The 14,663-nt window shown below is 44.0% G+C and overlaps 1 protein-coding gene across 1 annotated transcript in view; it reads right to left on the bottom strand.

The window, feature by feature from the left end:
* The window catches only part of dnah9 (dynein, axonemal, heavy chain 9), a gene marked incomplete at its 3' end in the record, with an annotated part of 755,285 nt that overhangs the window by 704,941 nt on the left and 35,681 nt on the right, over window positions 1-14,663 (bottom strand). Inside the window, exons 11-13 of the mRNA XM_079578063.1 lie at window positions 10,958-11,026; window positions 2,997-3,123; window positions 2,496-2,642 (exon numbers count right to left, since the gene is read on the bottom strand). Of these exons, the coding sequence (XP_079434189.1) occupies window positions 2,496-2,642; window positions 2,997-3,123; window positions 10,958-11,026 (343 nt within the window). The remainder of the gene's footprint in view (window positions 1-2,495; window positions 2,643-2,996; window positions 3,124-10,957; window positions 11,027-14,663) is intronic.

The raw sequence follows: 14,663 nt of genomic DNA, 5'->3' as shown, positions 1-14,663 counted from the left end.
ATTTTAAAAAGGGAAATAGACTAGTAGTCGTCCTAAATACCAGTCTCACAGTGACTTAGTGGTTAGTGGTCCTCACACAGAGGGGCAGGGCCTGAATTGAGGTCTGTATGTTCCCCTTCTGCCCTGCACTAATGCACAGGGGAACCGTTTTTGACTATATATGGATTCGCTTGTCGAAGAGCCACAGTATGCGTACTGTAGGGCCCCCGGGTGGATGTTTGCTTAGGGCCCCAGAAGGGCCAGCACTGGCTCTGCTCACAGATTATCTACATATATCGTAGTTGACATGTGTTTTGAGGAACAATAAATCCAAAAGTAGATTTTGTACAAAGTAGGGTTGAAAAAAAAAATAAAGACATCCTAATAAGACGCTTACTCCGCTCACCCTGAGAGAAAGCGGCTGAGGCTGGGAGGTAATTACATGATGGCATTGTTTAAACCTGCCCTGGTGTTGCCACAGTGCGCTGAAAGCCTCTACAGAAGTGTGTTTGAGACATTCACTCCCTCCAGCTAATTACACCAACAACAAGAGCACAAGCCTTTATTTCTCAACTATTTGATCTCAGCACAAAGAGCTTTTCACTTCAGAGCCAATCCACAGGCAACGAGACCTTCACAAGGGTCTGCTTTAAATCCATATCTGCAGGGAATAGGCAGGCTTTAAACAACACCCTTAGACATGGGAGCGAATGGAACATGGCTATCATGTGACTCCATCTACTATTCATATTTGTGACGCTATTTTCCTCTCAAGCATCTGAACTGGACAGTAGTGGTTCAGACTCAGACCTGAAAGTTCAGTCCCAGCTCTGGCCAGAGTGCTTGTAAAGTCCTTCCCTTCCTTCAGCCTGAGCGTGAGGAAGGTGGTGTAGGAGGAGACGTAGATGGGCCAGTGATTGGCAGCCATGTCAATCACACGTCGGTTGTTTCAGCAGTGGCTACAATTATTAGTTACTCTTTTTTACTGTTAGCAGTAAAGAAAGAAAAAGTGTAAGTTTAATCTGAAGGATGAGTGCTCCGATCAGGAAGACTTTTACAGTTTTAAAAAGTCAGTGATCCAGTCAGATGGGATTTGTCTTCAAGAACATGAACACCAGTCCCTATATGCTGTGGTCGAGTGTGGCCCCTCAGAGAGAGGGCACCACACTGAGGCCATTATGATCGACGCTGCCAGAGGAAAAACTGCCCGTATTCAGTGAGAAAGATAAGAAAACAGGAGCTATAGATATATGGCCAAAGTGACCAATGATACAACGCAGAACTTTTGCATCATGTTGTTCTCCGGAGCCTGTGCTCACAGCGGCAAGTGAAAGAGGAAAGAGGGAAAGGCAAAGAGAGGCTGCAGGGGCGGATCACTGGGGGGCATCAACTTGCACTCTGTGATCAAATGTTACGTTTTAAAGTAACTGGATAAGTGAGCTCCTTTCTCCACTGGAACAGGAGCTTGTTATGTTACTTTACAAAGACAGTAACAGGTTAGAGACTCATGCCTTACCAATAATAAACATCTAGAATTCATTCATTTGTCCATCATTTTTGCTGTTGAAAAATGCTCCATTTCACAAACTGAGTCGCCAATAAAAGCAAACTCACACAAACAGTCTGATACCAGTAAATGTTTTCATTAATAGCACAATACATTAGCTTCACTGAGCTTGATTTTGTACGTGGACAAATTACAGCAATAGGCAACAATAATGACTATCGCTCTATGGAAACAGAAACTATGCCTGTTTTTCAACAAAAAGAACGTCTGTAAAGGAGCATTGCGCATTACAAAGCGCATTGAATTGGTGATAATAAACAAACAACATAATGAACTTTGTTTAGATAATTTATTCTACAGCTTTCTTCAACCTAATAAAGTTAGCTAAGTCCTTTTCACCAGGAAGTTCAAACTAATGTGAGTGCTTCTTCCACGATGTGAACAGGCTGAAAACCCTGCCATGTTTCTGACTTGCTGTAAAGTTTAAGTCTGCGCATGTGCAGTAGCACTGACATGACGTGCTGTCAGTCTGAGCAGCAGCAGAAGAAATGAGACGAGGGAAATCAGGACCAAAAGAACGAAAAAGAAACTAATGCAAAAGTAACTTGTTATGTTACTCTGAAAAGGTAATCTGAGTACTCTAATGAGTTACTAAGTAACGTGCTACCCCTAACACAGTCTGCGAGTCTTTCAGCCTGCCATCATACAACTGTGAGATGAATATGTGCTGCAGAATGTGCTTGTGGTGGTGGCCTGCACATTATGTAGCAGCTGCTCTCACACTCATCTTTTAGGCTCCAGTGTGTGCTCTGAACTGCCTGCACTCCTATCTGCACAAAGGAATCGTTCCCGGCCTGAACATGACAATGCTGTTTATTTATCTGCGCTCAAAGCGAGACATGTTTCACGTGGAGCTGTGGAATAAAATAAGAATGAAATGGTGTGAGCCCGCTCTGACCCGCGGGGCATGAGGGCAGTGCCCAGTCCAATGTGTTGTGCTGGACAGTACCTTGTTGTATTGGTTCGTGGTGAGATCCAGGTTGGAAACAAACTCCCACAGCTGCCCCCTGCTGGTGTAGAGCTGTAAGGCTGCCTCAGGGATGGACTCAGCGTGACCGGCCTCTAAATACTTCACCTCCCGCAGAACGGACACCAGCTGGAACACAAGCGGCCAGGGTAGAAAAGGGCTGACAGACACTTTGTTTTCTCAGCAGGGCACGTTGGGGCATAAAGTGTGTGTAGTCTTTAAATGTTGTCATGTTGCCATATCACGAGAGCAAAGAGGCTTTTGCAAAATGCTGGTACATATTCCAAGTGCTCATGTGGACATGGGCAATGCTATTTTTCTCGTGGGTTATCAAAATGAAACATTTGGAAGAGGCTGTAACAACCACAGCACCAGTACGAGTCAGGTCTGACCCCTCAGTAAAGACGTGTTTTCTGAGATATTTGTCACTCTTGTATTTTACTCTACTGTGTGAAATGTCGGGCAGTGCGGCTTAAAACAGACCTGTGGGTTGAAGTTGACAGACAGCAGGCGGCTGGAGGGGTCCCGAGTCAGGAGGGGCAGTTCCAGGTTGTACTGAGAGCTCTGTTCCACAGTCTGTGCCCACGTGTCGTACAGGCTGCCTGCGTATCTGCAACACAGCACAAAAACACTCAAGTCACTAACACCACAAAACTCTCCAGCCATCAACCGGCAATCACACACTCCCATTCCTCCATTACACAGACACCACAGGCAGGTGAACACAGCACGCTGATGTAGCGGGCGATCTGAAGGAACTGGACAAAGAAGTTCCCATGATACTATACTTGTAAAGTTTTTAGGATTCATCTGCACTGCATTATATTGCAAATCTAAGTAGATAATAAATCCCATAGACAAGAGTGAGTTAAATGTTGTGAGAAAGTTATAAACACATTGAGTGCCAAAAACGAAAAAAAATAGTTTTTCGATCCAATGCGTTGAGTGCCAAAAACGGCAAACTAGACACTCTATACACCTTATGTATAGTTCTGTGATGAACAGAACTCTTTTTGCACACGCGTGATGTTGCACAGTGAACAGATGTAGAGCCGACACTACTCTCACTCGACTTCCCATGGAAAGATCGAAACAGTCGAGATTTGAACATTTCACTGAGTTCTTAAATGGTTAAAATCGGTCCAAGGACGACTGAGAAACATCCTGTTAAAGTCTTCAATCTGAGAACCAGGCTGTTTAAATGCACACGCAGTCGATCTGCAGCAACACGCGCCGTTTCAAAACATGTCAACACTGTTGTCCTTGAAAATTGACTTGAAACTGAGATATGTAGGCATTTGCCTCTTCCGTTAACGTTAGTGTCCGTCCAGAGTGGACAGAGGAGGTAATCAGAAAGGAGAGTGTTTCATAAAAGACGCATTATCTCCGTTTCTCAGGAACTGAGGCATGTCAATTTAAACAGCTTCCACCTACGGAGAGCTTGGAGTCTCTCCTTTCAGACGAGCTATAGCATGTGTCCATAGCTGTAACATAGAATATGCTGTGGTGCCACATATATCTGGATTGGCACTCTACTGCTCTACTGCTCTACTGCGTCTCACGGAGGTCGTCCCTGTCGTCTCCTTGTCCCTCAGAGCTGCTGAGGCTCTATGGTATATCCCACTGAAGCTCTGCATTTACAGAGCAGCCTCTGATTGGCTAACTCTTGATTGTAGGGGGCGATGTTGTAACACCCTCCAGCTGAATGCTGATTGGCTGCCTCTGCTCTGACTAACAGCTCCTCTTCCTGATGATCCTGCTCTGTGTCTGTGAGAGCAGCATTAGCATTAGCATTAGCATTAGTATTAGCACTAGCATTAGCTACTGTCACTGTGAAGCTCCAAGAGGAAACTGAAGCTCAGACAAACAAGACACAGATGGACTTTATTTCAGTCATGAACGAAATGCTTTATGAAGCTTTCAAAAGAATATCCTTTAGTGATAAGAGACTTCTGTGGAGAGGAAAACATGACGTTAGCTCCTCCTGCTTTAGCTTTAGCTGCCACAGACAGTTACATCATGACACAAGTACAACAGCTCAGAGTTAGTCCTATTGTGGACCTGGTTTCTTTGTTTAGTCCTAGTTTGGACCTGGTTTAGTCCTACATGTTCTTTGTTTAATCCCAGTTCTGTTTTGTTTCTGCATAGTAAGTTTGGACTTGGTTTAGTTAATGATGTAGGAATACTACATTTCCCCCTAATTATTTCATTGTTGTATTCTAACATTTTGATATTAACTCTGAGTCAACATGTCTGCACTTAAAAGGCTGTGTGTAAAAATGTTGGTACAATGTTGTCATTATCATGTTATGCAGGTCCAGGATAATGAGCTATCCCGAGCTTCCTGTTTGCAAAACCACTGCTGGAGACTGAATACAAACGTCCCCCGTTCCCAGTCAATTCAAACCTAGTAATTTAGCAATAATATTGTTATCGTATTATTGAAGACAGTTAGCGAACATGGCGGGGTCTTTATGTGTGTGTGGGGGAGCGGGGTAATGCGGGGTAAACACTGGTCCACGGGCACATGAACAATGTGTCAGTGCGCTCAAAGGCTATATCAGTCTGTGAATAGCACAATTATGATGAGAACTCGGGCGCTCTTATTGGATTTGGGCTGCGGGCTTCATTTCCTGACAGTGGCGCGGCCGACGCAGAGGCAATCAAAGCGCTGCGTAGCGGTCATAAATCACTGAGCGTTTTGTCTGCGGGTGATGAGCCCAGACGCCCCGACCGCTGCTGACTGGAGTGCACCGCCTCACACATTATTACAGGGACACTCATGCCGGAGAACTGACGTACTTTATTTTCCTATCGCTCCTGATGACGACACACGGAGCAAAGGAGTGGACGCACCATACGCTAATATGATGGTTTCACAATCAGGTGATAAAGCAAAGGGGAGGATGTGGATGTGCTGCACTCAGCAGTTCCAAACACTGTCCTCTCATGGGACTGTATTAGGCAGATTTAGAAAAGCACTGTAACCAGAGGAAAGTTGTTTAGGGATTATGGACCTCATTCACGACCGAGCAAATTCACCTGGTGCCCAAAGGTTCAGGAGGGTCCGAGAGCGCGAGACACCGATGGCTGAGATTTTTTGTCGGTTATTAGTTTTGGATTTGTGTTTTGTCATTCATAATCTCCTCTGCGTTGTTTTTGCATGTGGCACTTTTTTGTCCTTATATGGTGAAACTATTTGTGATACAACAATTAGACCTCTTCGCAATTCCATTAAATACATGACTCACAATAACATGTGCTGACACCACAATAGTGACCTATACGATCTATCACTATGTTTAAAGGAACAGGCCACCATTTCTACATACTGAGATATGTTCGTACCTGAGCTTAGATGAGTTGATGTGTAGCAGTCTGGTCTGTGTGCGTGCCCTCAGTCACGCAAAAGGACCAAAGATGTTTTTCGCATTTGGCCTCTCCCAATGTATTCCTATAGCTCCAAATGGGAGTGAAGTTGGAAGCGACCACACTCTTCCACGGGCACAAATACCAGACAGGTACGGATCAACTCATCTAAACTCAGGTAAAAACATATCTCAGTCTGTAGAAAGTCCAACTAAAGACTAGACGTCTTCCTTGTGTTGTACAGACGGGCTCTTCTGCTTTCACTCACACACTACAAAAAGTGAATATCAAGTATTGGCTTAAATGACTTAAATTGAGGAAATGTATCTTGTTTTGAGCGGTTTTCACTCATTTAGACACTTTTCCTGATCGGACCAAGTTTACTTTGCTTGTTTGAGGACATTTCAGACCAGTTCTAGGGTAAATCTTGCTTGAAATAAGAAAGTAAAATTGCCAATGAGATAAGACCAATTTTCTTACCCCATTGGCAAAGAAAGTTACCTGAAAAAAGGACGAAATGTATCGAAACGAGTCAGAAACATCTCAGAACAAGTGAAATAATCGAGAACAAATGCCCAAGAACTTCTTAACTAGTCAAAATAACTAAAATTTGGATTATTATGCTCAAATTGAGATGTTTATACTGATCTAGTTAAGTACTTTTTGCAGTGCACAGCAGCCCCACGTGCACGCCATCGTGAGCCGGTCTTGACCCGCTGGACACAAGCCGTGTGTGACAACGAGGATCATTATTGGGTCATTATTTTACAGCCTGGGAATAACATCAAACTTCATTTCATCTGAATAATATTTATGACACATTACACTATTAGACTCCAACAAGGAAGGTTGTGAAAAAGCAGTGCACAGTTCACAGGGCTGAGAAAGATGAGCATGTGAACACATTTAGTAGTAGGTATTGTAGCGCAGGTAGGCGTGTTCCGTGTCGTTGGCTCATCTTTCAATGCCACATGAAGCCTAGGCGTTAATTCAACCTGGCAGACTAATTCAGCATCACCGACCTCCAGCCAGTGGTCGCTTCCGAGAGGGCCACACCTCCACCTCAGCCATCAGCGTAAGAGCCGCACCTCCACAGCAGCCAATCATCTAATCATCGGTCCCGCTTCTAAGCCCCAGCAATCACGCGTCCCAGCTGTGCTGTGACCCGCCTCCACGAATCTCTCTTCCATCCACGGCCTCTACCTGCTCCATCTTCACGGGTCTTCCATACCACCACCAGTGTCCAGGCTCTGGGGAAGACATCCCTAACTACAAGCTGTTCATCCATACTGACTTTCATACATCGATGTTACCGCCGGGGTCTGATAGCCAAAACTAATATACATGTCAATAAATCTTCCTAATCGTTGCCTTTGTCTGCTTGAGTCCATACAGGTTGACATAATGTGAGAGGGCTAGAAAACCAGGATGGAAGAAGAAATACCGGCCCAATACAAATAAAAGGACATTCCCTCCGTCCCAATGGATCCATCTTTGGGACATTCTTTTACAATTTGCAATTAGTGAGACATTCAACTATGAAACATAAAATGAGCTTAAAATCTCTAGTTTAACACATCCCATTTTATTTGAAGTGGGCCCAAAACAAGAAGCTCTGCCAACAGCTAAAATGATGAAAGTTCCTCTCGGGATCGTCTTTGATTTATGAACTGTATGAAAATGTGTTCAATGCAAAATGCCATTTAAGTACCCAGTGCTCAACTAACTCTGTGACCTTGTGTGTGTGTGTGTGTGTGTGTGTGTGTGTGTGTGTGTGTGTGTGTGTGTGTGTGTGTGTGTGTGTGCGTGTGCATGTGTGTGTTCCTAAATGGCCTGCTGGCATTAACTGTGATGGTATCTTTATCCTTTGATTACGGCAGATCACAACCACAGATTTGTCTCACTTTGATTCTCTGTAGCACTTTTCTCCCCCCTCAGTCGACATCTTTATTGGGAAGTGTTTTTTGATGTTGAACTTGGTTTAAAAGGCCATTCCTCACTTGGCATGAGCGAGCTGAACGTGGGGGAATACGGGAGGCCTGTGAAATCATCTTTGGAGGCGCGGCGCAGTAATGAGAACATAAATCATGCCTGGAGCGCTGCGTCTACATGCCCGTCCCGCCAGGCCGCTTCATAAATGTTAGACATGTAACTAACAAAATCACAAGTGCTGCTTTCCAAATAACACCACTGGAGTCGTAACCCACAGAAACCACTTTAGCCGTGCGCAGGAGATCAGATGGATGTTATTGGCTTTTGTGTGATCTACTCCGGCTGAACAAGTATTGCGAGGGGGATTAGATTCGCGATTTATTTTCACATAAGAATTTGGTTTACAGTGACATTTTAACAGGGGTTCGAGTTTAAAAACGTTCCTCTTAGGTTCAAATAATGGTGTGTAGAAAGCATGTCTATGAGCTATTCAAAATATATATTTAATAGAAAAGTCTGAATGTGGTAACAAATGGCCCAGGTGAAACGGTCAGTGTGGTGGAAGGGGTCCAATCATGAAGGCTACATCCACACGAACAACAAAAGCTTATCATTTCAGAAACTCTCTGTAAAGACGGAGCCAGCTCAGTAATGTGCATCCATAGACTCAGCGCTACATCTGCCAGGCCTGTGTGAGGCGCTGTGGCGCTACCCAAGAAAATAAAACAGGTCTGGAGATAGCACATGCGCTGTACACTTTAATAACAAAAACCTGTACGAAACTATCAATGAATTTACAGCGTACAGAAGAGACGAGGAGGTGAATGTATTCTTCAGACTCACGGGACTAAAGCAGAAAAACTGTCAGTGACCGGACTTTCACGGTCAGTCCAAAAACACAGACTAAGGAGGCTAACTCTGCTGAGCTTTCTGTCCTGGCCACCTGTGACCCGCCGTGGGGCAGAGGAGTGGAGGACTGTGCAGTAGGAGGAAACCTATGGAGACACGGGGAGAACATGCAAATTCCACAGAAAGGCCCCGTCCAGGTGGGAATTTAACCCAGGACCTCCTAACTGTGAAACAGCTCAAAATCTGGTTTAATGATGTAAGTTGGCACAGTTCACTTTAGTCGACTAACCCACAGAGACAGTCATTTACATGTATGTACAGTGAGGGGAAAAGACAATGACCAGAAATATTTAGTTTTCAAATGTCCAGTCCAAACTGAGCTCTGCAATAACTCCAGCTCACAACCTCCGAACATTCTCCAGGCCCATGTTTTATGTTATGAACTTTTGCATATCATTTTAGAACCGAGATAGAGATTTACCGTTTTTTGTTTGGAACCTACTGATTTTTGTCTTTCAAACAAGCTCCCTTTGGAGTAACTACTATGCATGAATCAGTGCCCCCTGCTGTCACAGTTCAACACTGACACATTTAGAAGCATCATACACAGGATTATAGATATTTCTAAAATATTTGTTTGTTTGTTTTTTTACGAAAAAAAGAATTGGCCAACCCCATGAGCTGCTTAACGTGGTGGGGTTGTTTGAGTGCCCGAATGATCCGAGGAGCTCTGTTGTCTGGGGCTTTATGCCCCTGGTAGGGTCTCCCATGGCAAACAGGTCCGAGGTGAGCAGCTCAGAGACTTCTATGGACAGTACAACAGCAAGGACCGATATGGCGCAACCGGGGCCCCATCCTGGAGCCAGGCCTGGGGTTGGGGCTCCAATGCGAGAGCCTGGTGGTCAGGCCTCTGGCCACGGGGCCCGGCCGGGTACAGCCCGAAGGGCCCTCCTGTGGACCCACCACCCGCAGAGGTGTCAGTCAGAGGCAGGTGCCTCGACGACGTGGTCCGCATGCGCAGCTTCTGGCGTTCGGGACATGGAGCGTCACTTCGCTGGGGGGGAGGAGCCTGAGCTTGTGCGGGAGGTTGAGAGATACCGGCTAGATATAGTCGGGCTCACCTCCACGCACAGTTTGGGTTCCGGATCCCAACTCCTGGAGAGAGGCTGGACTCTCCATTTTTCTGGAGGACAATCGATCTACGTTCCCACCCTCACCTATGGTCATGAGATTTGGGTAATGACTGAAAGGACAAGATCGCGAATACAAGCGTTGGGCGCACCCTTCGAGATCGGGTGAGGAGCTCAGTTACCCGGGAGGAGCTCGGAGTAGAGTCGCTGCTCCTTCACGTCGACAGGAGCAGCTGAGGTGGCTAGGGCATTTGCTTCGGATGCCTTGTGGTCGCCTCCCGCGGGAGGTGTTCTAGGCATGTCCTAGTGGGACAAGACCTCGTGGAAGAACCAGGACACGCTGGTGGGACTATGTCTCCGAGCTGGCCTGATGTCACCTCGGGGTCCCCCCAGAACAGCTGGAGGAGGTGTGTGTGGATCGGGAAGTCTGGGCATCTCTGCTGAGACTGCTGCCCTCGCGACCCGGCCCCGGATAAAGAGGAAGAAAATGGAAGGATGGAATTTGGCAAAAAATATCAGTGGTGCATACCGGCATTGGCCAATCAAAATACCCCATAATAGTTTAGTTTAGTTTAGTTTAGTTTATTGAAGGGACAGTGTACAGTTACATTAAAAAGATGCTGCACCAGATTTAGCACTAAGCTAATTTCCATCTGTAATCCCCACATCAGTCGACCAATATTTCTATGATTGAAACCTTTACTATAATAATAAATGCTTGACTCTAGGCTATTTGAGAGATTTAAAAATACAACATCAAACTAAATGTGTTTAGTATCGGCTATCTATACCATGCTAACCCCCTTCGTATCGGTATCGGACCCCGAAAATCCATATCGGTCGGGCCCTAATTTAAACATAAAAAATAGGAATAAAAATGTTTAGCTTGCTCACGCCAGAATCCAGCATGCTGCCGGAAATCTTTAAGCCCTATTTTAAACCTAGCATTTGAGAAAAAACAGAAACATGAACTGCTTCGACTCTACAAGAAACACCTGCGCTTCAGAGCATGATCTCAACCGTCTGAGACCTGAGATCTACATCACTGAGGCCATTTCTATTCAACTGCAAGTAGTCTTGCAGCTGAAACATGTCCAGCGTGTTGGGCAGAAGCTTCCTCTCATGTGGTTTGCGGCGGTCAGGGGAACATGGATGGACACACACCTGTCCAGCAGCTGCATCATGTCCTCATACTTCTGGATGACCCTGGCTCCTGCTGCACTCTCCAGGCACCTGCACAAACAGAGGTGCACCCATCACCCATTACTGATCACTATCATTGTGATCGGCCGATACCGATCACATGCTTTCAGTTGATCATTATGAATATTATATACTGGCTACACATCTCTACATTGTCCTGCTTTACCTCCAACTGTATAATGATTATTTGTTATTGATATTATTAGTGTTAATGAACATACTTGGGAGTCACGCATGTAAACAGCCTCGGGCTATTTTCCATCCATTGTCCCACACTCGCACTTTACATGTCGAGATATGTTCTTTCCTGAGCTTAGACGAGTTGATGTGTACCTGTCTGGTCTTTGTGTGTGCCCTCAGTCCCGCAAAACGACCAAAGATGTTGTTAGTATTTGGCCTCTCCCAATGTATTCCTATAGCTCCAAACGGGGGTTGAAAGATGCCAAGCTCTTCTACCAAGCTCTTCTACCAAGCTCTTCCACGGACACAAAGACCAGACAGGTACGTATCAACTCGTCTAAACTCAGGTAAGAGCAGATCTCAGACTGGAAAAAACTGTGGCCTGTTCCTTTAAACACACTCCATTCCTCCTGGCCTATTGTACATGTTTTGCTAAACTGTGGCGTTTTCACCAGGATATCTGCTGAAAGAAAGTATGTGAAATCCACGTCTGATCAGCGCATCTCTATCATCAAGTGTACACAAACATTTACAAACATATTTATTTACATGGTCCACACACACATCATTGGTTTATACACACTATTCATTATGACGATGATTTCAATCGAAGTGGTAAGAAATAGTTCGTCAGCGCATACAGTGCATACAGTGCCTCTCGAAAGTATTCATACATATGTTTACAACCCTAAACATAATGATTTTATTTTGATTTTTTTACTGAACGTTCACACACAAGTAACAGACAACTGTGAAGTGAATGCAAAATGATACATGATTCCGTTATTTTTCAAAAAATAGAAAAGTGAAAAGTGGGGCGTGCATAAGTATTCATACAGCATTTTCTAAGTGCATTAAATTGCCTTTATAACATTCCTAATGATTCCAGAATGTTCACACCTTGGCCTAACGGTTAAATAGAGGCCACCTGTGTGTAATCTACTCTCAGTATAATTACAGCTGTTCTTTTAGGCCCTCAGAGCTGTGGTCGGAGTGTATTGGTCACTAAACAACATCATGAAGGCCAAGAGAGGTCAGGGATAAAGCTGTGGAGAAGTTTAAAGCAGCATTAAGTTACACAAAGATTTCCCAAGATTTAAACATCTCCCGGAGCAACTGTTCAATCCATCATTCAGAAATGGAAAGAGTAAAGCACCACTGCCAACTTACCAAGACACGGTCGTTCATGTAAACTAACAAACTGGACAAGGAGAGCACTGGTCAGAAATGCAACCAAGTGCCCCAAGATAACTCTGGAGGAGCTGTGAAGTTCTGCCGCTGAGCTGGGGGAATCTGTACATGGGACAACTATAAGTCGTATCTGCACAAATCTGGCCTTCATGGACGAGTGGAAGAAGAAAGCCATTATTGAAAGGAGCCATAAGAAATCATCATATGGAGGACACAGCTCCATGTGGAAGAAGGAGATGAGACAAAAATTGAACTTATTGGCCCAGATGCAAAACGTTATGTATGGAGCAAACCTAACACTGCTCATCGTCCTGAGTGCACCATCCCCAGTGACAAATATACGGGGGGAGCATCATGCTGTGGGGCTGCTTTTCCTCAGCGGGGGCTGAGGAGATTGTAAGAATAGTTGGGAAGATGGATGGAGCCAAATACAGAGACATTTTGGAGGAAAACCTGCTGGAGTCAGCAAGAGAACTGAGGCTGGGGCGGAGATTCACCTTCAGCAGGACAATGACCCTAAACACAAAGATAAAGCTACAATGGAATGGTTCAATAAAAACATATTAATGTGTTAGAATGGCCCAGTCAAAGTCCTGACCTAAATCCTATTGAAAATCTGTGAAATGATGTGAAAACTGCTGTTCACAAACGCTCTCCTTCTAATGTGACAGAGCTTGAGTTGTTTTGTAAAGATGAATGGGCTAAAATGTCAGTCTCTACATGTGCAAATCTTGTAGAGTCAAACCCCAAAAGACTTTCTGCTGTTATTACAGCAAAGGGGGTTCCACAAAGTATTCATTCATCTGTATGAATACTTATGCAAGCCCCAATTTTCACTTGTCTATTTTTTGAAAAATAACAGAATCATGTATCATTTTGCTTTCACTTCACAGTTGTCGGTTACTTGTGTGTGAACGTTCAGTAAAAAAACAAAAATAAAATCTTTATGTTTAGGGTTGTAAACATGAGAAAATGTGCAAAAGTTCAAGGTGTATGAATACTTTCGAGAGGCACTGTATGTGCATTATCTCTAAAATACTATATGTAACACTGAAACACAGTTAATAGTATCTTATGTAGACACAAAGTAAAACACTGCAAGCAGGGTTTTCTCATAATCAGAAAATAATACTGTAATGTACTAATAATACTGAAGAAACCCCCCAAAGTGGGTATTCATTAAATGAATGTGCATTAAAACGCTGACTTGGAGCTTGAGCACAAAGAACGACTGTGTTGGAGAAACATGAATTGGATACAGTATAAACTAACTCAGACGGACTTTAACAGGGCTCTGCGCTGTCACTGGGTTTGCTGAAGGATTAAGTGACTAAAGCCTCTTAATGTGAGCTTTTAGAGGCATCAAGCTTTCTTCTGCTCGCCAGCTTTGTGTACACCCAGAACCTATAACTGCAGCCACACTGGTATTTAGGAAGACTTTACTTTTCTGTCCATTTTTAGCCACATCAAGAGAAGGACTGAACCACATGTAAACCAGGCCAAAAACTACGACAAAACTAAACAAGACAAAGGCTACAGAGGAAGAATAAGGTCCTCCTGAGGTCACTTAAACATGCACAGACACTGTAATATCACTCAAGCAGAAGTAAAAAAGTAGGTAACGCTTTATATTAAGGTGTGCTCATTAAGTAATAAGCAGTTCATAACAAGCTTGTAAAGTTTTAACACACTGCTTATTATACTTTTATCTGCTCACATACTAATAGGCCATTAATAATACACTTATTCAAAACCAACAATAAACCTAACCCTAAAATGATTACTAATGCTTATTAATACTTAATGAACACAACTTAATCCAAAGCGATCCCACAAAGTACTGCATAAAACTGTATAATGTACTTGAGTAAATGTAACTACCCACCTCTGAAAATGAGCAAACAAATAGAACAGATGGCCTAAATGACTGTGTACTATTCTAATTTTGTGAAACCTCATTTTGGGGGTTTTCTTCAGAATAATTTATAATTTTAGGAACTGCTTGTGTCTAGTACAAGTACAAATACTGTGTTTCTGAATCATTTTTTTTAAGAGAAAATGTACTTCTCCTCAATATTCACATTTTCTGAGATTCTAATTTCACACTCAGTCCGTGGATAAAAGCTCCAGTCTGGCACCGGTCAGATTGAAAAAGGCTGCAGTCCATAATCATAGCTTTATTAAATGTTCACTGTCGACCTTGCACACTGAACTATCAGCCTAAAAGTCTTCTCCGATGTGACGAGCAGCTGCACATCACAGGGAACCAGAGGGGGAAGTGTCGTGTGGGCAGTGG

Source organism: Gobius niger (assembly GCF_951799975.1).
Source record: "Gobius niger genome assembly, chromosome: 19".
Classification (NCBI taxonomy): Eukaryota; Metazoa; Chordata; class Actinopteri; order Gobiiformes; family Gobiidae; genus Gobius; species Gobius niger.
The sequence above is the reverse complement of the archived record's forward strand: the minus strand, read 5'-3'. Positions and strand labels throughout refer to the sequence as shown.